The 27420-nt window shown below is 40.4% G+C and overlaps 3 protein-coding genes across 14 annotated transcripts in view; 1 reads left to right on the forward strand and 2 right to left on the reverse strand.

The window, feature by feature from the left end:
• The window catches only part of mark2 (microtubule affinity regulating kinase 2), a 53463-nt gene extending 45948 nt beyond the window's left edge, over window positions 1-7515 (reverse strand). For 4 of the 11 annotated variants that reach the window (XM_011487421.3, XM_011487412.3, XM_011487418.3 and 1 more), the window contains exon 1: window positions 6178-7514. In XM_011487421.3, coding sequence (XP_011485723.1) covers window positions 6178-6225 — 48 coding nt within the window. In that variant the 5' untranslated portion in view covers window positions 6226-7514. Of the gene's footprint in view, window positions 1-6177 lie in introns of all 11 variants that reach the window. The other 7 variants (XM_011487416.3, XM_011487415.3, XM_011487413.3 and 4 more) reach the window with 4 other exon arrangements.
• Window positions 7516-12193: 4678 nt separating this feature from the next.
• LOC101172770 (tip elongation aberrant protein 1-like) lies at window positions 12194-18457 on the reverse strand. The gene is made up of 13 exons (XM_023965936.1): window positions 18049-18457; window positions 17643-17804; window positions 17475-17556; window positions 17344-17394; window positions 17016-17253; window positions 16489-16587; window positions 15492-15623; window positions 15214-15401; window positions 14924-15120; window positions 14759-14853; window positions 14610-14664; window positions 13969-14066; window positions 12194-12820 (listed from the first exon to the last, which is right to left on the reverse strand). The coding sequence occupies exons 1-13, from the start codon at window positions 18108-18110 to the stop codon at window positions 12603-12605; spliced, it is 1677 nt and encodes a 558-aa protein (XP_023821704.1). The 5' UTR covers window positions 18111-18457; the 3' UTR covers window positions 12194-12602.
• A 348-nt stretch (window positions 18458-18805) lies between these two features.
• Window positions 18806-27156, forward strand: cct7 (chaperonin containing TCP1 subunit 7). Of its 2 annotated transcripts, none has more exons than XM_004079696.3 (12): window positions 18806-18886; window positions 20251-20334; window positions 20416-20485; window positions 20574-20680; window positions 20759-20937; window positions 21013-21184; window positions 21269-21433; window positions 22007-22195; window positions 23300-23397; window positions 24910-25042; window positions 26379-26585; window positions 26656-27156. In XM_004079696.3, exons 1-12 carry the CDS (start codon window positions 18881-18883, stop codon window positions 26875-26877), a joined length of 1632 nt encoding a protein of 543 aa, XP_004079744.2. In that variant the 5' UTR covers window positions 18806-18880; the 3' UTR covers window positions 26878-27156. The 2 variants fall into 2 exon arrangements, with proteins under 2 accessions (XP_004079744.2, XP_011485724.1); XM_011487422.2 differs by lacking the exon at window positions 18806-18886 and adding an exon at window positions 18888-18979.
• Window positions 27157-27420: the final 264 nt, after the last annotated feature.

Here is a 27420-nt window from a genome sequence, read left to right on the forward strand (position 1 = left end):
GATGAACAATGGTTAAGCATTGTTTTTGGAATATTTAAATATAAACTAAGCATTTTCAATAAATAAAAAATAATGTTTAAGAACTATATATGATCTGTGAGTACACGAATTACCCAACGGGATTTTGAAAATATAGTCATAAGTCCAATGTTTTGTGTTTTTCAACAATATAAATACAAGTTTTCTGGCGCAATAATGCTGTAATTGAACACCCCAAGCTGGTGTTACACCAGTGACAGAAAACATCTTTAAAGAAGTTCCTCATGTGCTGCAGCTGATGCAAATGTAATAAACTCCTCCTACTCTCAGTTAACTTTACATGCTGAAAACAGAGGAACGCTGGACTTTTAACCCATAAGTTTGTAGGCAAAATGTTCTAAGTCTTTGAACGAAAATCACAATCTTTGTGCTAAAGATTTTTTGTGTTTATGTCAAGAAAGCTAAACTACCAAAGCTATAGCAACACGTATTCTTTTTTTATTATATCACTCATAATTTGGGAGGAAATGCCTCATTGGTCACTTTTCTGCCACTGATTCTATATCAACCAAATGACAATACAGTTTTTTCTCTGTGTGTCTGTAGCTTACAGAACAACCGCAGTCCAATAAACATTAACAGATAAGCTGGCGATCATTTGCAAAACAGCCTTGCAAAAGTTAACCCAACTACAAAACTCAAATTCTGTTCAGTGTAAAAAAACAAAAAAAAAAGGATTTAAAAAAAACACATTCACTCAATTTAGCCTTTTAACAGATGCAAGATAAACAGCACAGAAGATCTATTTCACCCATCAACACATCAGTAGAGCAGCTCAGAATATACTGTACACTCAACTCTTCAGCAGGAGCACAGAGTTACGTCAACACTGGCACTGCCCTCATGTCCGGTGCCATTTCGTCTTGTATCCTAAGACCTGACACCAAAAGTCTATATGCATCCTCTGAAAGAGAATGTTTATGTAGGAGGATCTATCTGTGAACTTCTGCCAAGAAACCCAGCTAAGAATTTGCAATGACCCCAAACTTTCTAGTCACTCCCATGTTTCAACTGTGGTGTGCTGGAGAAAGGAAATGGGCCGTATTGAGCCGACAAACACAAGCAGGGTATAGGAATCTCTCTCCATAGAGAGAATGATCAACACAAATGTGAAATAAGGGTATGACGATCTGCAGATGCATCTATATTTTTAAATATGGACTATACCATGATACACAAGTATTTTTTTTATCTGCTTCTGATGGATAATGCGTCATTTTAGCACCTTTTTCTTTCATTTTTTCCGACAAGAACAGTGAAGTCGATTTTTAAGCGATAAATTGTTTAGACGTATCAACGATTCAGCTTATCTTTTTTATCAGCTGCCATTATCAGGACTACATTGTCAGAGTTCTTGCACTCCACTTATATCTGCAAGACAAAATGCAAACATGTCGCCCATAACTTTGTTTGTTGTACATTTCCTCTTACAAACATTTTTTTTTAGTAAACCTCTTAAGACCTCGGGTCTACATGTGTGGACATCACATAATGGGTCATATTACTACAGTAGTTGATTCTGCTTAACTGGTACCCTGTCAAAGAGAAATAAAAATGGCTTATCAGAAAAGAGCACAGGACTTTGTGCAATTATGTTTTATGACAAAAAGCAATTAAAACAAAAAGTAAACTTCTGAGATGAATTTAATCAGTAAAACCATTTTTATCAGAGTTTAGAAAATTAACCACTTGAATGCCAAATCATTAAAAAAAAACATATATTGCAGTAAATCATTGTTTGGTTACAAAAAATTATCTAGATCCTGCAATCTGTATAAATAAATAAAATTGTATAGTTAAAGTTATATAATTCTGCTATTCAAACATCCGTTTTTGTTGTTTTTAAAATGATTTTCCTGTATACATCTTACTAGTTTTAGCTTTGTTTACGTCTTAGTTTAACATTTTTTCTTGTTTTTAACTCAACTACTTTATTTTTCAAATAAAAACTTAGAAACTGGCATCAGCTATCTGCAGACTCCTGAACTGATGCACTGCTGATCTGTTAGGTTACTAAAGGGATAATTAATTTGTACTCCTTACATTAGCATCCCACTCAACTCTGCACCAGTCAGCCAAGGTATTTTGCACAAACAGGTCATTTAAAATATGGATCTAAAACCTCCAAATAACCTCTGGACAGAGAGGTGAACATATTGTGCTCTGCAGCAGGGAAGCTCTTCTATTGACAAAACTCAAACTTTATGGTCACAACTGTGAAGTAGTTGGTGACAAAGACATGTCTGCAGTCGCTGTTTAGCTGTGGAGTCTGAAAAGCTGCTAAATAAAAGCCAAACACTGAGTTTTAGTTCAACAAAATATCAAAATAATATGAACTGATGGACATGAGAAGAAAAAGAGGTTTTAAATCAGAAATATTTAGGGCGCTGTTCAGCCAATCACTGCTGATCAGAGTTCAGCATGTGGGGAAATTAGGTGATTTCAAACCTTGACTAATTGATGAGAGCATCCCTATAATTTAGACAGAAGAAGATGAGACTACAATTAAAGTATTATCTTAATAATAATTTAAAAAAAAAAAAAACTTCTACCCTGACTTTTCTTTTTCAGAGATTCTTCTTAATGACTTTCTGCCTTGAAACTTGATTTTAATCAAAGCAGTTTTTAATAATACGACTCTTAAAAAGAACAGTTGTGATGAAAAGATAGTATTTTTAGTGGTGAAACTTAGTAATGGGAGGCAGCTCGTCAAAACATCAACAAAAGCCTTTTTATTGTAGGAACTTTAGTATGAACTTGTGCATGTGCTATTTTTGTGGGCTTGTAGGGAGGTGTGACCCTGTCCTACATGTCACTGTATGGAGCACGGGGGTGTTAAATTGGACTGGTAGCCAATCCTTCACATGAGCAAATGAGATAAGCAAACGCTCAAGCTCACATTTACTCCTACAAACAATTTAAAAATCATTACGTAACGGGCATCTGCTCTCAAACTTAAAATAGAATTTTCCAGTTTGCCAAAGATGACTTGCTGTGTGTTCACTCGGCTTTCTGTTCAGATCACATTTCACTTTTGTCGATGAAACATTATGCTGATCATGTATAAAAGGTCTTTCAATAGTTGGATTTATTTTTGTCTTGAGGAAAGAACTTTAGCAGGAGACCGCTAGTAAAGACAAGTTTGGATGGTGCTGTGTTTTGAGGAAAAGATGCACGATGGGAACTAATTTAACTTCAAATAAAAAAAGATAATTAAAAAAAGAAGGCTTTATTCCCCCTACGTAACTTATTTAGCTTCAATTTAATGCATGAGGTGTGTGGAAAACAGCTTGTAGAACTGGTTCCTTTATGAGAGTCACGTCATCAGCATGAGTTCTGAATCTGCTCCTTTAGCTTATTGTTTCAGTTCAATACTTGACAACAGACATTTGTTAATGAACAGATGTTATAAGACACTGATTTCCATCAGGGTGAGGTCTGGACTTTGAGCCCTTTTTCCCCTCATTCGGTTGTATATTTGATAGTGTTCTCATGATTGTCCTGTTGGAGGATTCTATTTCACTTAAACTTTACAGTTGACTGGTAAAAAAAAGTTTAAAAAAAACAACCAAAATCACCCCCTCCTCATCACTTCTGTACTTCAGAATTGTTAGGAGGTGTTTGTACCGACACGGTTTAGGTTTAAATTTGGCACTGTGAAAGCCCACATGGCTCTACTTCAGTGCCACAGGTTTAGAGGACTGTTAACTTGTTAACTGAGGAAACAACATCAACACAACTCTTTTTTATATGTTATCTTAAAGGGATTTTAATCTAATACAATAAAAAAAATTTGGCATATCAAAGCACCTTATCTGTTAATATATTACCAATCACTTTGGTTGTTGCTTCAGAAAAGAAGTAAAAGAGGGGATTCAGTTTTTAACTTAAATATGGAAGAGTTACACCAAGCTAAAAAGAAAAAAAAAGATTTGGACTTTTTCCAGCTGAGGTCTAACTTTAAGTCAAGACAAAAACTCAATTTAGTCCCAGTCAAGCCAGTAGTCTGTCAAGAAAAAGTTTCATATAGTTCATATAATATGTACGCTTTCCTGCTTTATGATTGTCCTAAAATGAAACGACCTGGTGTTTATTGCATATGTCCACTTGCTGTCACTTCTCAGTCAAATATCAGTCTTTAAACTATAAAGAAGAACTAAAAGGTGTGATTTATTCTCAATGTGACACTTGGAATAATAAATCTGTACGTTATAACTATTTGCAGTGAGTTTTGATCCAAATGTTTTGTGAACATACTCTGAGTGTACAATAAATCTTTAAACCAACAATTGCATCGTTAAAAGTTTCATTCCTACCTTTTATTTTCCCATAAGGGTGCAGCTATGCGCCAACAAGCATCTGTCCCTCCCTGTATGTTCAGAGTTATGACTACGCCCTCATATCAGCTGAGCGTCAACCTGCTTTCTTTTTCTACACTGTCAATTGTGAAATGTGGCAGTTTTGCCCTCACACTGACTCCTGACATCCATTTATCTGCAGATAATCCACCTGTGGTTTCACAAAAAAAAAAGGTTAATAAAGATCCCCTCCTTTTAGTCATCTAGAAGTTTTATTTGGTTTAAATCTATTTTTATACACTTTATAAACGTTCCAATATCATTTTAAGCTACAAGCTAAAAAAAAAAAATAGTTAAAATCCTCACCAGAAGAGAGCAAAAAGAAATCCAAGCATGGGAAGTGTAATGTTCTGCTTTAGGAACATATTAGACTTATTTACTTGCTAAACTGTTGCATGAGGGACATGCATTTAAAAAGAAAAAACTCATATGGGGATTAAACCTAAGCTTTTTTTTTTAGAAAATAGTGCAGATCCGACACAGATTGCAAATTACAGCTCTAAAGGAAAATGGTTGTGAATACTGAAAATACCCATTTTCAAGTAGCTTTTTTTGATAAATTTGGGGGGGAAACAAAAACCTAGTGTTTAACTTAGAATGTAGTACTGCACAAGGATCTGTACTAATGGGAGAGTCTTAGCTGAAATCATGAACTTTTTCAAAATGCCAACCTTTCAAAGACCGATCATTTTTAAAACTATTTTAAAAGCGCTCCTAGTGTTGAATATGATTACCGTATGTCATTTAAGCCTAATTGTTTTTTAAACTGTTTTTTTCTAGGTAAGTTTCTGCAGAACAGCAGTAATCCATTAGAAATTTGCCAAAGAATTGTGAGTAAGACCATTGTCACAGAGCAACCCCGCCCCCTTTAACATCACCCATAACTGAGAGCTCTCCGTTTTCCTGCTCTCCTGCTAGTTTACAGCCCAACACACTCCCGACCTAACATTACCAGTAAAACAAAGATGGCAAGCAATATTTGAGCTATACACTTTTAAGCCAGATGCCACCGCGGATGAGGAAAACAAAGACATATTTGGATCTCTCCAAGTGGATTCATCAAAAATGGAGCAAAGGAGGGAGCTTGTGGCCCACCCAACATGTGTCTACATCTCAAATACGCTCATTTTTAAACTGTGTTTTGTCACCTGCTTGTGATTCACAACAATTTGAATTAATAAATACTCAGAAATGCAACTTTAAGCTCTATTTTCTACTATATCATGTGAAAAATGCCACAAGAACACCAAAAACACATTTTCCATCTTGGGTCTTTAAGCTAAAAGAAGTCCAATTTGATATTTCTCTCTCTCTTTTTTTTAATCCAGCACAAATTATGTGCACCACTACTCTATATGATCTAAAATTCCACTATCAAAGTTTAGAAGAAGCATACATTTTCAAATTCATGTTGTTCAGACACTTCAATTAAAAAAATAAATGCTGCAGATTCGGAGAGAGAGCTTCAAGCTATGTAAATTGGAATATTAAATATTAAGCAATGTCAGAAGATCAGTTTAAAGTGAAAAAAAAGGCTAGCAGCAAGACGTCCAAGAATCAGACTTAGACTAAACAGCTTCCCAAATCTGCCCTGAAGGGCTAAAAGGCAGTGGGAAATCCAGTGTAATTGCGTAGGCAAACTGGTGAATCACTGCTGTGGCGAAGGAAAGACCGACCGAGAAAAACCAAACACCGATGAAGGCCAAGTCGGGCCTCTACCCACATATACAGCATAATGTTTATAACATAAATGTTGCTTCGTATAATATGACAATCTTACCTGCCCCGTCGAGTTTTCAATGACTTGCAACAGCGGGACCCTTGACATGTTTTAAAGACTTTGGGGGCTCTAAAAAGATGGAAGAAAAAAATAGCGAGGCAATATAAAGATCTGTCAGTGTCTCTTGTTCATCTAACACCCGTGGAGTTGATGATAGAGGGAAACGTCCGACAGATGTGCAGTGTTATCCAGCCAGAAGAATGACAGATATCCCCGAGAATCAACAAGTCCAGTCCTCATCCGAGGCTAGGAGTTAGCCGGCTAGCTAGAAGAAACTAGCTAGTACTAGCGACTGATAGTCCCATGTTTCTTAACGAACAAAAACAAGATAATCAAAAGGTTTCCAGTTTAGCGGGTATCTAAAACCATTCAAACTGTGTTCAGAATTGAACAGACAGTGCTATAGGGTTTAATATCTTTTTCTTTTGATGGTCGAACCAGCTAGCCACCTATGCTATCTTGAAAAGGAAAGAAAAAAAGTTGGGCAACGGTTGAGTTGAAGGTACAATTAGGTGGCTAACACGCTAACCTAAAGGTAGCCAACTGTCCGATTAAGGCCCCAATTATCATAAAGCATGTATATACATATATATGTTTGTAATTATGTATATATTTTATGTTTCAAAAACAAAACTACGTCGTCCGTCTGTCTGACTTATTTGTGGCTCAGACGTTTCCTTAGGTTCGAAGCCAGGTTCGGTGTCTACAAACTTTCAGGCCAAAGTTATTCCCGGTCACGTCTCGACCTTCCCAAGTCTGGAAAACAATTGAAATATTCCAAGTTAAATTCCCGAAGCAATGGCTTTGAAAAATAAAGATAGAAATTTGGAAAGTGGCAGCATAGTAGGTTTAGAGCCCCAAATTAATTTGTTGCGCTGGCTAACTGGTTTGACGGTTTTAGCCCATGTAGCTAGCCAATTTAGCGGTCCTTTTACAAGGCAAGGCTAACTGGTTAGCTGATCCCCGGCGACCGCAGCGGCGGCGACTGCCACACAGCGACCCGCAAAAACTCCAAATCCACGGAAACCGCAGAAATCCTTCTTATGTTGCGTGATCGGAATAAGGTCGTCCACCAGTGCTGCACTGCAGTGTAGCTATATACCAGCTCGTCCAGTCGGTACGCCGACTATTATCCCAGCCACCCGAAGACGGAATCATCAGGTTGTACAATCCATTATTGGAGAAGTTGGATTTTCTTGTTCGGAGATGCGTGTCAGGGGCGGGAGAGGCAGAAGGCGATGAGCTGTGCCCGAATGCCGTCTGTGCGCACGATCCTGCCCTGATACCGGAACAAGCTCACGGCAACATGGCTGCTTGCACCACGACTGAGTGGAGAGAGGAAGGGAATTCTGCGTTCGGCTTTTCTCGGTATTTTCCGGCTCTGCCGTTGACTGACTGACTGCCCTTCCCTCCGTTTTAGGATCGGCAGGTGCAGACGTGGATGTAGGCTGAAGGCCCCGTGGAATCATATTTTTGTTATTTATTCAATTTATTGCTGTTTGACTCTATATGCTAATTATTATAGTCTAGTTTTTCGGCCATTTACGTCACAGTTACTGGGGTAGAAAATATGTAGGGTTAAATCAAATTTTTAATCATTTTTCAAAATAAAAGCGAAATATATAAATATTTAAAATATATCATATATTAAACATATTATTATTATGTAGAAGAAATAAACAAAAGCAATCTGTTATATTAAAAATTAAATAAACCATCAAGTAAATATTCAAATAGTAACTAAAGTAAAAGTAAACAGTACCATAAATCTAAATTAATTATCTTAACTCGTGAAATCAGCTGAAACGTTTTTTTTTATTTAGCTGTAGATAAAAGAATATTCTCTTCGTTACACAATCCCCTGTTTGGATTACATTAAAACTGTGTGATTTGTTTTTATAAAAAGGTGATTGGCAAATTGTTAATAAATTATTTTTCGTATTTCTTACTCTAACAATATATAACATCATACTTTTTATTTTTAAATTTGTAGTGAATTTTTTTGGTTAAATATATTGTGCCATTGTTTTTGTGCACACCAAGAATAAACTGGATAAATATTAAAAACAAAAAAGTGACTAAATAAATACAACCTACTGTAGCTGAGTAGTTTTATTAGGACTTTACTTTATTAGATATTTATTGTTTTAAAGGCTCTATTAAAAGTACATTTTTTACTAAATGTGAATGAGGTATATTTAACTTCTTAGTTCCCATTTCTGCATGGTAAAATGTGAACCCCGTAAAGATGCAGTGTTTCCTCTTCAGACCTACAATTATTTAAATGCCAGATGCATTGCATAGCAAAGTCACTTCCTCGTTCCCTTTTTATTGTCACTCTTTGAGTTTCTTCTTTTTTCACAAAGCCTGTTTAGTTTCAAGGCAAAACAAAAAGGGGGGAGGGATTTTACAAAATGTCCTATTTATTAAGTTAAAGTGTTAAGGGGCCATGTTTAGTTTAAAGTAGTTATAACTAAAGGTACTCCACCAGGAATGGAAGTGACACAGAAAAACATTTGACGAAAGTGTGGCCTATTTTTAAGATCCACCATTCACAGGCGGGGCTGAAAGGTAGTTGAATCATGGAACTCCTACTATCTCGCTGCAGTCTAGTCAAATTATGGGCCTTCTTTGCTACCACAGCACTAAAAATAAAATGTAAATATACCCCCATGTTATCCGCTAGTGTGAGATGCAGCAGCCATGGACATGTTCAAGTTACTTAGCAACAGCCTAAGATGATTTGGGTGTCAATGTATAAAACACTGGTAATGTCAGATGATGTGCTGTCATAATCCTAAATGCTCACACAGTGACAGAAGATACCAGCAAAAAACAAAAAACAAAAAAAAACAATCAGGAAGCAAAGAGGAAGTCAGAGAGACTAGAATCCAGGATTTCCAGATGAATCAAGGGGAAAATCAGCTTCCATCATGATAAAAGGAGAGTCCTCAAGGGCAGGTATTCCACTGCAGGGAACAACAAACCCTTTTTTGAACTTAAAGACAATTTTTTTAATGATCAAAAGCATGCAAATTCAGTAACATCACAATTCTATGGTGTAACCCCCCCCCTTTTTTTTAAAGCAAAAAATAGTTTAGTTGCTACGGAAATTTTGTGAAAGTGTCGCCATCTGCAGGATGAATGAAGATATTACACATCTATCTCTATAACTAGTTGAACAGACTTTTAATTAGAGCCAATTTCAGAGGATTTCAAGTCCTGTGGGATGAACATTAAAGAAAAACGACAGGCTTTAAAGCTCTGTATTTCCCCTTCACGGTGCCAAATGAATTTGGCAGTGTAGCCAGTTATTATTGACATGCAGTCAATGTTTCCCCCTGCTGATCCGGGCCAACTGTACACACCATCGGGTGTTTGATATCCGTCTTTTAAACATTTATAGCATTTCTATCATTTGTGTCAAAAATCATTCTGTTTGTGTTTGAGGGGATCATGGACCCATGAAGCATTTGACTACAATGTCCTGATTTCACCGTCTCATTCCGAGGCATGTGACTAAAAGGCAGAGCTCAAGAATGAGGAAATTGAATAGAATTATAAAAATATACACATCGTGCCGTTTTTAGACAAAATCCAAAAACATGTGTCATTTTTTGGGACATCTATTCTGCAGAGCGGCAGTAGTTCATTAGAAATTCACTTCCGTGTTTGGTCATTTAAATTTCCTGTTAGTTAATTTGAATTTTACTTCTTGTATTTTTTTAAATTAAATAAGTGGAAGGTTTTTTTTAATCCCTTTTCTGACTTTCTTGACATTTTACTTATTTTTTTTATTGGGTCTAGCTTTATTTTTTAAAGATGAGTTTGACTTGGAATTACAAACATGTAAGTATAGTGTAATTCAAGCAAAATACAAATAACAATTTTAAAGTAAAGAGAAAACTATTATTTAATAATCTTTAAAAAAAACGATCACAATGTACTGTGCTTCAAAGAATACTTTACATAAAACCCTATTTTTAAGAAAAATCCAACAGTTTCTTCTCCATAGAACTCATTCATTACCCTCCACTACCCTCTATTCTACTCTCTTCTCTTCTCTTCTCTTCTCTTCTCTTCTCTTCTCTTCTCTTCTCTTCTCTTCTCTTCTCTTCTCTTCTCTTCTCTTCTCTTCTCTTCTCTTCTCTTCTCTTCTCTTCTCTTCTCTTCTCTTCTCTTCTCTTCTCTTCTATTCTATTCTATTCTATTCTATCTGTGTAGGTATATAGTTAAACTTGGTTTGGTTCTGTTTTACTGAAACAACAACAAACTGGGACAAAAGCAAAACAACAAACTGAACATAATGAACTCCATGCTTTATTAATGGGGAGTAGGAGTGGTAATGTATATGCATGAGCTGTAGTCAGGTTGTTTTGTAGACAAATAAGACGCTGCTGGTTTTCTGCCTAAACTATGTGGGTCATGAAAATGGAGCACCACTGTAATAAGGGAAAGAGACAAATACATGGCCGCCTAAAACAAGTCATCTCCCTTCAGCAGCGCAAAGACCACAAACAAAGTCTTAACCCTGCAAATGCTCATTCACGATGGAGGCAAAGGAAACGACTCAAGAGGAAAGCTTTTGTGTGTTACGCTGGCGGACAGATTCAATGACTTACTTTAGGAGACAGAATATCAAATCCTCTTTTGATCCGACATTTTTTTTTTAAATCAGGATGTACCCAAAGGAATGAAATCCTCTCTTTACAGATCCCAGAATGAGGGGGAAAAAATTAGTTGATGCCGACTGACACAATAAATGTTAATATCCTTTCAGGTTTTCATATACTTGTGCACAGTTTCCTCTAAATTACAGCCACAGCATTCAACCAATGACTACAGGTTGAACATTACAACCCTTTGTCTGCCTTTATAGTGTGCTTGCTGCTGTTTGTCCATGACTGATTTATTTGGGATTTGACATCAGTGTAACAGAAAATAACCCATCCGGCTGTGTTCTGTGGTCCACTTGCTCGGTGGTACATCCACACAATTCTATTTCAAGGAAAACTAGGTTTGAATTCTGATGGTCCAGAGGGATTCATTCGTCACACCGACTACAAGGTTCTTAACATGCAAAACAAGCTTGAATCATCACACTTCCACTACCGTGTTTCAAAGTTGTATCACTGAAGGGTTCTCTTTTCAACATTGACTGTACATGAGAACTGGACCGAGTGAGTGTAGGGGTCACCCATAGATGATGACTTGTTTCCAGCTCCAAGCAAAAGGACGTCACTATAGTGGCCTTTGTTTTTGTGATGTAGACACCACCAGACATTGACCACTGAGCGGGGATCGGTCCGATTTGTCAATCAAACGTTTTAAATGATCAATGTGAGACCACATACTGTTATTAAGGCATCTGACTTGCCAGTTAATAACTTGAAAAGCTTGCACTTGAGATGAAATATCATGAAACAAAAATTAGGATTATCAAGAAGATGTCAAAAAAGGATCAGAGCAAGAATGGTTCTTCTGACAATGACAGTCATAGCTGTTTATTTCTCAGTATAAGTCTATTGTATTTTGGCTTCATGTTGAAACCAGCAGTACGTCCTGTTTTGAATCCAAGGGGGGGGGGGAGTGGTCACTCAGTCCAGTTCTCATATACAGTCAACGGTTTTCACTCAGTTGTCGCTTTTTATTCAAACTTGCAAACTGAACTTTTATTTTGCTGTTTTTGTCATTATGTAACCACAGCAACCAGCATAGCAACAGTTTGCAAACTTCACACGTCGATGGGTTTGAATGAGTTTCTCATTCTGTGCCATTTAACACTACTAAGCACAAGTAAGCTATGAATAGAACAAGGACACTCATGGCATCTTTATCAGTGCTTCAGTGTCAACGGACATAACTCCTGTTGAGCTGTTTAGCTCCGCCTCTTTAGTGATAACTGATATTGAAGCTCCGTTTCCTTCTCCTGGGGTCATTTACCTCCATCGGTAACCTCTCCGTTTGTTTTCAAACGCCAACAGAAAAGATTCAACAAAAGGTATGAACTCTGTAATTGATCTATTATAAAAGAGGATTTTATTCATTATAAACAAAGAATGAATGTGCTGCAACATGTTTTTGTAGTAAAAAACTGAAGGCGTCTATCATCACAGTGGTTCCTGTTTACCACGCCAACCACAGGATACATTTACTTGAGAAAGCAAAACAAACCTTTATATACATGTTTAAAAATAAATGTCTCTTTTGAAAGCTACATTAAATGTGTGTAAACGAACAGATTTCTCACACTGAATAAACCTTACATTTGGATAAAATAAAAAGCTGTAAAATCTCAAAATACTTGAAAAAAAAAACACTCTGCACACAGAAGAACCAATAAGAACAAGTCCCAGCTACATAGCCCAAATAAAAGGCACGGGTGCCAAATGTTGGGAAATGGTTTGGCACTGGAACGCCACTCCTCAGAGGGCGTCCAGCAGCTCCTTTACGGCGACGGTCGTCAGGTCGGAGTAAAAGTTTCCCTCGTTGTCTCCGCCCCCAAACACCAGCAGAGTTTTCCTGCAGCCTTTCCCCTCCTCTTGGAAACCATGGAGACTGCCCGTTTCCATGGCGATGATGGAGTGTCCCGCTCTGGGAACAGACAGCTGAGGGAGCGCCGCTTCCGTCCAGCTGTTGGTCTCTGAAACACAGATGTGGACATGCCTGCTGGTCACTTTTGCTGTTGTGCATTTTGATTACTTTAGGTATTTTAGTTACTTGACAAACATTAGAGTTTAGTTTAGTGTATTCAGTTGAATAAACTATGAATCACATAACTCCTTAGCATCTATTGACTCAAAAATGTATCTATTAAACCACGTCAGCTCCAAAATTTTGCATCTACTTGAAATCAGCTGTAAATAAATCCAGGCATCAATAGGTTCAAAATAAAAGTTAGATATTGAGGTTTGATTTTGCATAAATGTATTTTTTAAAGGCACACTCCAATGAAAAGTGTGCTTTTGGTGTTTTAACATTTTTTTCACGATGGAGGACAAATTAAGCTCAAAATTGCATTTATGGGAATTTCTTCATTCACATTGTTAATTTTAAGCAGACAAAAATGCTATTTAAAAATGTTTGTAGTGGTGATGTAGGACCTACAACAGCAAACCACAAGCCCCCCTGCTCCCCTCCGTCCTGATGCATCCTCTTGTAGACAAATGGATCCATGTACGTGTGAACAGATGGATGATGGGAAGTAGGGGTGGGCTTACTCCGCACCAACAGTCCCGCCCACAACTCGGAGGTGAATTTCTAATGAAACTTCTGTCGCTCTGCAGAAACTATGTCCTAGAAAAAGACGCAGGTTTTTGATTTCGCCTAAAAACGGCATTATCAAAATGAAAAGAACTCTGGGAACGCTTTGAAAATAGATCAAAAGAGTGGGACTTTAGCCCTTCAGCACCAGAGTTTTAGCTCCAGTGTTTACATTCTTTCCACTTATTTCCACTACAATGAACATAATTCCGATCTTAATAGATTCTGAAGCGGAGAAAAGGAGTTTTGCACCGATGTGCAACACTTTACGGTCACACAATCAACGTAAATCAGCTGATCTTGAGTCAATATTGAAAAGCTGCTTTTTTCCGTGTCAGAATCAGCTGCTTCACATCGATGGAGTAAACGGTCGGTATGGCAAAGCGGCGTGTTATTTAGCTGTTGCTGGCGACATCTCTGGTGTTAAAGGGTTTGGAACTGGTAACGTGTGTTTCTGCTGTTTCTTCTTGAAACGAGCTGTTTGAAGCGCACAGCCTCACAAGGGGAGAGAAGGAAAAGTTGCCTCACCAATGTCAAAGATAAAGGCGTCACCGAGGGCGTTGTTTCCGTTGTAGCCGCCGTGGATGAGGAACTTGGTGTCCGAGAGCACGGCGCTGCCGTGCCAGCTGCAGAACAAAAGCTCTTATTGTGAAGAAAAAAAAAGCAAAACAAACCCTGGCGTTGTACATGTTTGTAGACTAATCTAAGGCAAAGTGGAGGTGATGTTTAACCCTTGTGCTATCTTAGATGACCCCAAGGTGGAAAGATTTCATGTAATCCATGGACACCAGTGAAGATCACAAATCATTGAAGAAAAAAGGTTCAGAGCACTGTCTAGTGCAGAGGTGGGCACTGAGGGCCGCATTCCTGCATGTTTTCCAGCATACCCTGCTCTGGCATGTTCTAATTGCCTGGACACACCTGAACCAGGTAATCAGTCATGAGTAGGGCAAGATTATTGGCTGGACACACCTGAACCAGGTAATCAGCCATGAGTAGGGAAAGGCTATCTTGAAATCATGCAGACACACCGGCCCTCGAGGCCTGGAATTGCCCACCCCTGGTCTAGTGGGTCTAGATGACCCAACTCCCAATGGTAAAGTGCCTAGGATAGCACAAGGGTTACAAGTTGAAATTTGATGTTGTCGTTTGTGGAATTTCTGGGGTACCTTCGAGGAGAAGGGGCTTTCCCGGTCGTTTTTACAGCAGAAAATTCCATCAGACCTAAGAAATGCAGATTTAAAAAAATAAATAAAACCATTTAATGAACTTCTTCAAATGTGAGTTTATGAGTTAAGCAGCCGAGTGCGCCGCTCACCGAGGTCCAACATGTACATGTCGTTGTAGCAGACGGGAGTGTCCCACCCACCGAACACGTAGATGTACCTCTGCTGGATCACACAGGCAGAGTGACTGCAGACAGACCGGAAAGGGTTAACACCGGTTTCACACATTCTGCCCAATATGGATGAATCCATCTCACCCTGAGCGGGGGGAGGGCTTGTCCCCGGTGACGATTGGCTGGTACCAGATGGAAAGCTGTGGATCAAAGATGTACAGGGAGTCGCTGCAGCCGTCGGGCTCCGGGTTGGGGCGGGGAAACACGCCCCCCAGCACGAACAGCTCCCCCCGGAACATGCTGCAGCTGTGGTAGGCCAGTGGGGGAACCTTCCCCTGAGCCTGGACGAGAGGAGGGGGGGGGGGGGGGGGGGGGGGGGGGGGATGGCGTGAGAGAAGAAGCAGGGTTTCTTCCTGTGGGGAACCTGGACGTACCTCCACCATGCTCCACCTCCAGGTCTGGGTGTCCAGGATGTGGACGTCATTGAACCACTTCCTGTTCTTGGAGCCTCCGAACACAAAGATCCGCTTTGAGTCCGGGTCGAAGGTGGCGGTGTGGCCGATCCGGGTCTCTGGGGTTGGACCCTCCGCCAGGGTCTCTGCAGCCATCCAGGACATGTCTTCTGAAGGACAGAAGGAACAAACACACAGCATGAATTTCCTCCTCCGATCATTTTGATGAGCCTGACTCGCCGGTCTGGTTCAGCGCCGACCTGTGCAGAGTTTCCACATTGGGTCTTTGCAGAACTGCATCCTGGCTCCCTGCCCTCCAATCAGAATCGCTGTCTGAGCGTCGATGGGACATAAAGTTTGACCCCAACGTGCCGACGGGCTGATCAGCAGAGCTACAGAAGAGAAAACATAGTGAATAGTTTCTTCTTTATAAGACCCACTCGGATGAAAACTGTCTTTTTAACAGGTTCTTGAAGCATTTTTTGATGATTGACATTTATAAAGATAATTAAGCTCAAAACTGTATTTACGAGTATTTCTTTATTCAAATTGTTGCAAATGAGGAGCAGACGAAAAGATGCCATTTGAAAAAAAATTGTAGTGGTGACATAGAAAATACGCAAGCTCATCAAAATAATATTAAAAATGTCCTTTCAGAGTAAGAGTCGGCATAATGGGGCCTGTTTGGATTATTTTCTGTAGGTAAAAAACTTTCAGCAGAAGGTAGAAAGTGTGTAAACGAACTCTACGGTGGCCCTGAAGTCCAAATCACTCAACATAAAAACACATTAAAGCTCACAACAACCGTGAATAAAAACATCACATATTTTAGAAATCAAAACAAAATTCTAGAAACCAAAACGTCAAAAAATAGAAACATTTTGATTTCCAGAAATAAAAACCTAAATAAAATCTTTTCACAGGAAGTTACTGCTTTCCCTCTTCTTCAAAACTCCTCATCCAATCAGTGATGTCCCATAGCACCTACCTTTACTGATTTTTATTTTATTTTAACATTTTATTTTGCTTTATGAAAATTGCTTTTGTTTTTTACGCTTTGATTTCTGGAACTTTGTTGAAATTTCTAAAAATTAGGGGTTTTGGTTAATCGTTTACCTGTTTTTATTGTTGTTGTGATCTTTCATATGTTTTTATGATGAGTGATTTTTTTGTAGTGATTTGGACTTCAGGGCCACCGTAGATAGAACTCAGGCCTGAAAATCCAAATACAGGATATAAAGCTATGTGTAAGCATACCAGTCTGCGTGGGAGTCTTGGCCTGCCTGCTCTTGGTCCTGGCTGTGCCCTGTGGGGGCGTTCTTCCCACACCCCCACCCGCCTCATCTGCTCCATTATCTGTGGAACCAGACGTAAAGAAGAATGACTTCAAGCTGCTTCAGCCTCTGAGTAGCACTGCTTGTTAAAAAAAAAATGGAATGGCTTGGTTCAAGCACACTTTTGTCCTCAAACAACTGGTTGCCGTTAACGCCACCCTCTGTCAAATTAAAGACCCACTCTGAGGAAAATTGGGGTTTTGGGAATTTCTTGTGGCTTTTTTCTGATGATGAGGGACATTTAAAGAGAAAATGAAGATTAAAATTGCATTTCTGAGTATTTCTTTATTCAAATAGTTGTGAATTAGGAACAGAGGAAAAAAATAGTTTAATAAAGAGTACATTTGTGTAAGTTTGGCGAAAAAATGTCAATCATAATCAAAAGACCATTGAGAACGCTTTTAAAATAGATCCAAAAATAATCGGAATGGGACTTAAAAACTTGCTCACCTGCTCCATTCACGTTTGAGGCCCCTGCTCTGCTGCCAAACAGCCTCTTGCTGCTTTTGCCTTGACCTTTGACCTTCGCCACAGGTGTGGTCTTCTCCCGAGCCCCATTCGGACACGTATTCTCCTCCTCCTCCTCCTCCCCCGTCTTTGCCACCTTGCTGTCACCGTCGGCGTCCTCCGACGTTCGCTCCCTCTTCCTCTTGTTGAGCTCTCGGGGTGCGAGGGGAGCCGCCATGTCCTGGTGTGAGAGAAATGCATTATTTCTCCCTAAAACACACACAGTAACTTTTTTGAAACGGTAAATATTTAGGAGGACGTCGTGGGTTACCTTTGGGGTGTATTCCTTCACAGCCAGGATACGTTCTGGTTCTGCTTTTGACTGGGTGGAGTATATGGATTAAACTTGTCAGATGTTGCACAACAAATGTGAACTTCTTTCTATTAAGCTTCTGCATTTACCAGATCGCCTCCTTCTAAAGTAATAGTCAGAGTGACGCCGTTTGTCCATGTCTCTTCTTCCCACTGCTCCCATGACAAACATCTGCAGCAAATGTGTTTAGAGTGGCTTTAAAATACACTGCAGTCATTAATGATTTAAGAAATATATATATATTTTTAAAGTGTTACTTGTTATAAGGAGTGAGTTTTCCAATAGTGATGGGGAACCTGTCAGCATCATTGAGCTCTGCGTTGACGCAGATCCTCTCCCCCCACGGCCCGCTGCTGAACAGCACCACCTGGTGGACAGAGGCAGGAATAGCAACCGAAGCCCTGCAAGATCCATCGGCACTAAACAGAAAAAGAGGAGGAAAATAGGGAAAAAACGCGAATAAAGGTGAAGTGTTGTCCTAAGGTACATTTAATCACAAAATATCACACAATTTACAAGATATTAGACACGTATATTCCGTATTTCACTTTGAAGTGAGGGTATATATACATATATATATTTTTTTAACATTAACTTTATACTGAACATAGTTAAAGTGATGTCATTGTCGTAACACTAGTTTTTTTAGCGCCTTTCTCGTACCTTAGCAGCTTCTGAGGCGGACCATTAATTCCGAAAACACCAAAGACTCCGAACTCTTCCATCTGGTCGATCTTTTTCGAATTCAAAAACTGCTGCCAGTAAGCCCTCTTGCTGTTTCACACCAAATTCTTCGTCAAATAAAATGAAGGACGCTTCAACATTTGCCTGTATTTCTCCGTTTGCAATCTCTCCCGCCACCGCTCTGTGTAGAATTTCTGAACTCCGCGCGAGTTCTGGGTACGTTATTGCAAAGTGCTTGTTTTGTAACTTAGGGTGTTTTTGAAGGGGCGCAAATGATGTCCGATTGTGAAAACAAATAACTCCGCCCGTGTCTGACAAAGTAACGCAAATAACCAAACGCATCCTAGACGGTTGTGCTCAGGCTGAACGACCAATCAGAGGCCTTTGACATTTTCACGGAAGCTAAACAAAAAAAGTTGCGTTCAAAGCAACTTAACAGCGCGCGCTTTGAGAGACAAATTTAAAAAGTAAAGTTAGAACAACCAAATATTACGATTTTTATAAAATAAAGTATTCTAATAGAGATAAAACTCTGAAGTTTAAATTCATAGAGTTGAATTGGATGTTTAAAAACATTGAGATTTTTTGGGATACCACATTTTATGAACATTGATATTTATTCACATTTTCTTTTCGTTTAGTTATTATATTAATTTGTCACACATGTGTAACGAACACTAATATAGTAGAACGTTTTAAATAACCGTAAACAAAATATTTGTATTCTTGAATGCAGACCCAGCAGCATCAGCTCTCGAAAAGCATTGTGGGATTGGTTGCCGGTGAAAAGCTTCTCGAAAGAACCGCAAAGATGATGGTGAGTTTGTTAGCATCCATCTATTAATCATCATCCATCCTGGCTTGCATCCGTTACCATCGATGTTAGACATTTTCGGGACGTATCCGGCAGGTTGTCAGCTACGTTTTAACGCAGTTATTTTGTGGATATCGATTGTAAAAAAGATTTTATTTGTTGCTACACACTGTTAGCATCCGACAATCAATGGGCGTATGTTAGGCTAGGGAAGATGTCATCCAGCATGCTTCGTGTTCACTATTTACTAGATTAAAGTCACTTTCAGGGACTACAAAGAAACAAACGAGCAAATACTGTTAGTCTTGTTAAATCGCATTATTTAACAATATATTGTTATTGTTTTTGACATAATGATATGCTAGCTATCATATTAGCTTTTTGTAATACTGTCTCTTTGCCGCAGTGGTTGTAGTTCATGTCTGTTTGTATTGCCATCTGACGAGACTGATAATGCATTAAAATATATTTTATGACACTTAAATACCTGTTGCAGCATTACCAATGATATTCAATTTTGTCATCCGTTTTTTAATTATCACACTATATAGCTTAAAACTCAAACTGCAGCCTTAAGGATTTATCTTAAGTCACTTTTACTTGAAGAAAAATGTTTTAGGAACAGAAGAACCTCTTGTGAGAATTTGGTGGCTTTGTAATAAAATAAAGCGTAAATGGCTGTTAGTATTTTGTTTGATTACCCACGTGCCTCTGGGGTGTTTGGTTTTAAAGACTCACTCCGTTGAAAAGTGTTTTTGGTGTTTGTAACATGTTCTCATGGATTTTTTTCTGACTAGGAAAGAGATATGTTAAGGAAATTTAGCTTAAAATCACATTTATTTCTTTATTTTTTATTCAAATCATTGTGAATCAGGAGTAGACGAAAATAGTTAGTGGGCGGGGCACAAGCTCGCTGCTCCGCTACATTCTGATGCATCCGCTTGTAGACAAATAATGGATCCATGAACGTCTTTGTTTTCCTCGTCTGAGCTGACATTTGGCTCAAATCCGTACGACTGGATAGCTCCAATATTGGTCGCCATTTTTATGTTGGACTGGTAATGTTAGGTTGGGGTGTAAGATGGAAGGAGAGCATGTAAACAGAGAGCTGTCAGTAACAGGGAGGGCTTGCTCTGCGTCAACAGTCCTGCCCAAAACCTTTAGGTGAATTTATTAAAGAAAAAGAAAAAAGCAGGAAAACTAATGCAGCTCTGCAAAAACGATGTCCTGGAAAACAACCCTGGTTTTTTACATTTTGGCTTCATTAAAAGACCCCTGAGATTGCTTGTAGAATAGATCAAAAGATAATGGGGCTTTAAATATTTGCCATTTTAACATTGGTGTTGTGGTTATCCCGTGTCCTGCAGCCCACACCGGTTATCCTGCTGAAGGAGGGGACAGATTCGTCTCAGGGCATTCCCCAGCTCGTCAGTAACATCAATGCCTGCCAGGTAAGGGGGAACATCTACTAGCGAATTTACTACATAGACTGTGGAGCCTTTCAGACCTGCTGATTGCTGTTTCCTGCCCAGGTTATTGCTGAGGCTGTCAGAACCACTCTGGGGCCCAGGGGGATGGACAAACTGATGGTGGATGCCAGAGGTAAGGAGGGATGGGATTTGGAGAAGTTTAAACATGACAGAAAATGTTGTTTTGTTTGTTTTTTTGTTAACATGTTTGCATTCTCCAGGAAAGGCCACGATTTCCAACGATGGCGCTACCATCCTGAAGCTGCTGGATGTGGTTCACCCTGCTGCTAAAACCCTGGTGGACATCGCTCGTTCGCAGGATGCTGAGGTGAGTAGAAGTGGTATTCTGAAGCAGCTTTAAAATTGAAATTGACTTTTAAATGAAGGCGCCTCTCTACATATACAGGTTGGAGACGGCACCACGTCCGTCACCCTCCTGGCCGCCGAGTTCCTGAGGCAGCTGAAGCCGTTCGTGGAGGAGAGTCTCCACCCTCAGACCATCATCCGCGCTTTCCGCACTGCCACCAACCTCGCTGTCAGCAAGATCAAAGAGATCGCCGTCTCTGTGAAGAAAGACGACAAACAGTGAGCTGCCGATGGTTTTTGCGCAGCTGAGACTCAGTCCATCGTGTTTGCTGATGTTTACCTCCATCCTGTCAGAGAGCAGAGGCAGCTGTTGGAGAAATGTGCAGCGACCGCCCTGAACTCCAAACTGATCGCTGGGCAGAAGGAGTTCTTCTCTAAGATGGTGGTGGATGCGGTCATGTCTCTGGACGAGCTTCTGTCTCTGAAAATGATTGGCATCAAGAAGGTCCAGGGAGGAGCGCTGGAGGTGGGTGTTCTTTCTCGTCTCTGAGCGTTTGGTTTCTAGCTGGCTGCTTTTTTGACTCCCTTGTGATCATTTGTTTGCCCGCAGGATTCCCAGTTGGTCTCTGGCGTTGCTTTCAAGAAGACGTTCTCCTACGCTGGCTTTGAGATGCAGCCCAAACGCTACGATAACCCGAAGATCGCTTTGCTCAACGTGGAGCTGGAGCTGAAAGCAGAGAAGGACAACGCTGAAGTTCGTGTCAAGTCTGTGGAGGTATGAGGCTGCTACAGCAAATCCTCTTTAAGCTGTGTTCATACATGTGACATGTGTTCAAGAACTCGCTCAATTTAGCTCATGATGTTCACACTGGACAACCAGGAAGGGGCTTTTTTCTTCTTTTACTGTTTACTCGCGCATCTCCACCACCTACAGTTGGGAGAGGCTCTGTGTGAAATGTTGAAGTGGTGCAAATCTCATGAATCTTCTTCCAGGCTTTTTATTTCTCAGCTCTATTGCAATATATGAAAGACTTGGTGTCACATAATTTGGACCAGGCACAAATCACAATTATCGATTTTCTCGGCACTTCCTTAAATTAAAAGGGATGCCGTCCATACGTCTCTACCAAATCCTGATCGGTTGAAGTTTGATGGGGTTTATCTTTCAACATGCCCATAAAAAGTTTTAAAAACTTGTGTAGCAACGTTTGAACGTGAGTTTTAAATGAAAGCCTGAAATGTGCGTTTACGTTGATCTCTATTTGGAAGTGGTGGCTTGAACGCCCATTGCTGAGAGCAATTTCCTTTCCTGCTTGGTGAAGAAACATTTCGTCCACTTCTTCTGCAGGAATATCAAGCCATCGTGGATGCAGAGTGGAACATTCTGTACGACAAACTAGAGAAGATCTATCAGTCTGGAGCCAAGGTTGTTCTGTCAAAGTTGCCCATCGGCGACGTGGCCACCCAGTACTTTGCAGACAGAGACCTGTTCTGTGCTGGCAGGGTGCAGGAGGAGGACCTGAAGAGGACGATGATGGTGAGACAAAAACAATGTTTTCTGAGGTGTTTTGACGGCAAGACTCTGCTTTATTGAATCAAAAAAGAACCTGAAATCTCGTTTTAGGTTTTTTTGCTATAATGTTCTTTTGCCCTCCCAGGTTTTTGATGTGGAATACTGTTGGGATTATTTGAAGGCCCACTCCGATGAAAACTGTGTTTTTAAAATGTTCTTGAGGCATTTTTCTCATGATAGAGGACATGTAGAAAGAAAATTAAGCTTAAAACTGCATTACTGAGTATTTCTTTCTTCAAACAAATCGGGAGCAGACGAGACAAGTGCAGTTTGATAAAGGTGACGTAGAAAATACGCTGAGCGGGCCACTTCCTGCTCTGCTCCATTCAGATGCATCCACTTGTAGATAGATCCATGTACATCTTCATTTTCCTTGTCTGAGCTGGCATCTGGATCAAAACTATATGGCTGGATAGCTCCAATACTGGTCGCCCTTTTTTTGCAACAGTAATGTGAGGTTGGGGTTATGAGGGGCTGTAAGCTACCGGGAAAGCACGTAAACAGGGAGCTCTCAGTTATGGGTGACGGGAAAGGAGGCGGGTTACTCTGCACCAACAGTCCTGCTCACACCTCAGAGGTGAATTTCTTGTGAACTACTGCCTGCCGCTCTGCAGAAACTGTTTTAGAAACCACACAGGTTTTTGTCTTTTGGGCTAAAAACGGCATAATCTTAACTGAAAGACCATTAAGAACAATCTTACAATAGATCAAAAGATGCTAAATGGTAAATGGCGTATACTAATATAGCGCTTTTCTTCCTACAAGCACATAGCGCTTTACAGTCACAGACCCATTCACCCAGTCACACACACATTCACACACTGGTGGCGGCTCCGCTGCCAAACATAGGCGCCTGCCTACCACCAGTGGCAAGGTGGGGTTCAGTGTCTTGCCCAAGGACACTTTGACTCATGGGCATGCAAGGCGGGAATCGAACCTGCAGTCTTACGATCATGGGTCGACCGCCCTACCGCTGCACCACGGCCGCCCCAAAAGATGATCTGAGTGGGTTTTTAAAGACGGTCAGACAGCAAACACGCTTTGATCTGTGTTGTCATGTGATGTTAGGCTTGTGGCGGCTCCATCCAGACGTCTGTGGGAGCGCTAACAGAGGATGTGCTGGGACTTTGTGAAGTATTTGAAGAGGTTCAGGTGGGAGGAGAAAGGTGAGAAAAATGAGTTGACTTCAGATCCATCTGTGCATTTTGTTCTTCAAATACCTTTTTTAAAAAAATTCTATATGCAAATGGGTAGATTTTGTGAACTGCAAATGACTGCATTTTTATGCTTTCAAAGTAGATTTGGCAGATGTTGCATTTAAGGTTGGGCGATGTCCCTTAAATTGGCAGTTGACGATGTTTGCAGTAAACCATTGGGATGGACGATGATATCATCGGGGGGGATTTTAAACTTTTCGTTATTATATAATTATTATCTGTTATTTAACTTTATTGCTTTATTTATTTTATTTCCCCAACTACTGACTCATCCACGATGATCCAGTATAAACTGAGGGAAGTGACTAACAACAACAACAAAAAACAAAATAGAAAAGAAGTAGTCCGCTCCTGCACTTGATTAGTCAAGTGGACCGAGCGACCGTGTCTCTGGGCAGAGCAGACGGACTTTGTGTTTGAGGTGAAGGGAGGATGCTTTGTTACGTGTGCGCTATGATTGGGAGACTTCGGACTGCCATCCGTCCCGCAGCTCTAGGTGAACGAGCTACTGAGCTCAGGAGAACCGGGTGTCCCGGTAAAAGTGTGTGTCCGGGCAGAGCTCGGACCGCCAGCTCACACAGCGGCTTTGGGGCGGTGTGTGAGCTTTTCAAAGCAGAAATGCCGCTCAGTCCTTAAAAACCGTTCAATCACGTGGATTTGTGTTTCCAGTCGTGTCCCGAAAAAACAAAGGCTGATGTTATTCCCACATATTTACGTTCAGCCAAGCTGGAGATTGCAGCATTTCCCGCATGGATTTTATGTTCATCAAAGGTTAAATGTTGTTGTTAACCCGTGTTAGCCTCTCCTAGCCCTGGCTTCTTCCGGCTCTGTTCTTCTACAGAAAAAGCACTGACCACATGGATTAAAATTAAAATGATGACCAAACAAGTGCTTCATAATAACCGTCACATTAATAAAAGCACGTTTAGTAGATCGTTTTGTATATCACAGAGCTGCCAGATATCTATGTATGTAGCCTCTCATTGGGACTCATTCCCTCTTCCGGTATTTCAAACACTACTGCGCATATATGAATGATTTATTCTGACCGAAAGTGTGACCATGTGAACATTTGTTATAATCGGAAAAAGTTTTTCTGGGCCCATGTACACGATTGAATTCTAATCCGACCATTTAGCTGATCGAGATATTTTGTACATGTAATCACGGCTTATGGTGTCGACTCGCAGCGTGGCGGCGGCGTGGCATCACGATGGTGTCTCTCCATCGTGATGTCAGTCAGCCGTCATGATGGATGATGGTATTGTCGGTCGGCACAACCCTTGTTGCATCCACGATTTGCTGCTTTTGATGAAAAAAAAACAGTTTTAGTTTGACGTTTTGGTTTCTGTGGCATAATATAAATGTATTTTTCTTGTAAAACTCTTGTCAGTTTTTTAAATGAAATAATTGAGAATGAACATGCAATATGACAGGTTTACTTCCTGTTTTACTTTGAAGGTACAACTTCTTTAAGGGGTGCCCGAAAGCGAAGACCTGCACCATCATCCTCAGAGGCGGAGCTGAGCAGTTCACAGAAGAGACGGAGCGATCGCTGCACGACGCCATCATGATTGTGCGCAGAGCCATCAAGGTGAGTTGGAGCAGAAGAGACATCAGCTTTGGTCATCAATATCCTCGGTTGTCAGTTTCTTTTTTTTCTTATTTTGTGCAAAATGCAGTTTTTATTTTTTTAATCATTTTTTCCTCCAGTTTGATTTTAGAGTAAAATACATCGTTGTTTTGGTCTTGACTTCCTGTTGGTCCTGCTTTCTTAATTCTTGGCATGTTTGTCAAATTTAAATGTTTCAAATCCTGAAATTCAGTGTTGGACAAACATACTGCGAGATTTTGCCGAGCTTTTGTCTGCACTTGAATTATTTTATTTTTATCCTGTAGTGTCTTTAGAGATTTTGAATTGTGGCTTCAACCTTTCTCTGGGTGTTTTATGCTGATGACACTGCTGTTTTCTAACAAAGAAATTATCCTGGAATTCCTTTCATTTCAACTAGAAATCATGCATATAAATGATTTTAAAATTTATTTGTATAATAGTGCAAAAGATAAGTATTTGTTCAATTATAAACGTTCCCTTCAATATACGTAGTAATGCAATGCTGGTTGTCAGTGAGGTCAAAGGTTTCCTGTAGGTTATCAGGTTTGCACTGTCGCTGTTATTCTGGTCCATTCTTCCATACAGATCTTCTCAACAGCTGGGCTGTTGCTTGGCAACACAGACTTTCAACTCACTCCTAGATTCTCTAGACCACTGTAGAACCTTTAAATGCTCTTCATGCTGGAAGATCCTCAGCTCTCACTGCTGGAAGGATGTTTTTGTCAAAAATCTCACCATATATGGTGATCTTGTGTGAAGCCCCAGGTGAAGGGAGTTTGTCAGTGATCTTCTGCTTCTTCCATTTTCTTATAATTGCTCCAACAGCTAGATCTCTTCTCACCATGCGGCTTTATTGCTGTTCATCCCAGTCTTGTAAAAAAAGAACCTTTTCATTGAAATCTGACAGCTTTGTTTGGCGAGATGACTCCCATCACTTTGAGCTTTGTTGGACCTCCATGTTGAGGGAGCACAACCGTTTTCTTCCTTTAATCTTTGAATTTTTTGAATTTTTTAATTAATCTCTGAATTTGCTACTTCGAATATGAAAAATAAATAAATTTCAAGGGCAAAAATTATTTTTTTAATTTTGTAAGGTTCTGTTTTCTCTTTGTAGCATTTCTTATGTTTGCCTTGATTTTAAATTATTCGGATTTCCTGTAGCACCACAGAACAGGAGTTACACGAATTACTTGGATTGTTCCTGTTAATCTCTAGAATGTTGGTTTTGTTCGGAAAAAGCCCAAACACTCATGTTTCCTCTGCACCTTTTGACTGACCAGCATCTTTCTCATGTCTGACGTGCTTTTGTGTGCAGAACGACTCCATCGTGGCGGGTGGAGGGGCCATAGAAATGGAGCTGTCAAAGTACCTGCGGGATTACTCCAGGACCATTCCCGGGAAGCAGCAGCTGCTCATCGGAGCGTACGCCAAAGCCCTGGAGATCATTCCCCGGCAGCTGTGCGACAACGCCGGCTTCGACGCCACCAACATCCTCAACAAGCTGCGCGCGAAACACGCCCAGGTAGGAAGCCGAAACCTCGCCTGGACGGGTTTTTTCTTCCGAGCTGGAGCTGATGGCGTTCTCCTCACAGGGGGGCATGTGGTACGGCGTGGACATCAACAACGAGGACATCGCTGACAACTTCGCCGCCTTCGTGTGGGAGCCGTCCATCGTACGCATCAACGCCCTGACGGCGGCGTCCGAGGCCGCCTGTCTCATCCTGTCCGTCGACGAGACCATCAAGAACCCCCGCAGCGGCGCGGACGCACCCCCCGGGAGGGGGAGGGGCCGCGGGAGACCCCATGCTCACTAAGGGTCAAAACAAACCCGGTTTAACGGTGGAATTTCAAGTCTGATTGAAATTCCCACTTTGGTTGTGCAGACATTTGCTTTCTTAAATTCTCTTCACTGTAGCTTCAGTCTGTCAACATTTCAGTGTCTGCATCACCTGCCGAGGAGCTGCTGCTCCATCCTTATTTAAAAAACAAACAACAGGAGTTCAGCTCCGCCCGTGGAGCCGCTCAGTCCCCAAATCTGTTTTTGTATCCGGAGACAAGCTGTTAACTATTAAATAAAGCACTGATGAAGCATCCGACTGCCTGAAGATATTTATTTAACATTAAACTCACAAATCACATTTTATTCCTGATGTTTCAGTACTTTAAGCTACGAGACCATTAAAGAAATCTCTACAGCTTTGATCTTAAAATGAAAATAATACACAGGGAAACAAAGACGCTAACATCTGTGTGGAAGAACGAGGCACGAAATGTAACCAGTACTGATGTTCAAGTTTCAACTGGGTCAGTTTGAACAGAAACTCAAATTGATGCTCTGAGCAACTTGGCAGCTTGTT

The sequence above is a fragment of the Oryzias latipes genome, chromosome 18 (assembly GCF_002234675.1).
Source record: "Oryzias latipes chromosome 18, ASM223467v1".
NCBI lineage: Eukaryota > Metazoa > Chordata > Actinopteri > Beloniformes > Adrianichthyidae > Oryzias > Oryzias latipes.

Coding starts and splice junctions, on each gene's coding strand:
- LOC101172770 (XM_023965936.1), bottom strand. CDS start 18,110: ATGGAAGAGTTCGGAGTCTTTGGTGTTTTCGGAATTAATGGTCCGCCT. Junction 17,557..17,642: donor AAACTCACTCCTTATAACAA/GTAACACTTTAA, acceptor CATTTGCTGCAG/ATGTTTGTCATGGGAGCAGT. Junction 15,121..15,213: donor GGAGGTGGAGCATGGTGGAG/GTACGTCCAGGT, acceptor CCTCTCGTCCAG/GCTCAGGGGAAGGTTCCCCC.
- cct7 (XM_004079696.3), top strand. Junction 20,681..20,758: donor CTCGTTCGCAGGATGCTGAG/GTGAGTAGAAGT, acceptor CTACATATACAG/GTTGGAGACGGCACCACGTC. Junction 20,938..21,012: donor GTGAAGAAAGACGACAAACA/GTGAGCTGCCGA, acceptor CCATCCTGTCAG/AGAGCAGAGGCAGCTGTTGG.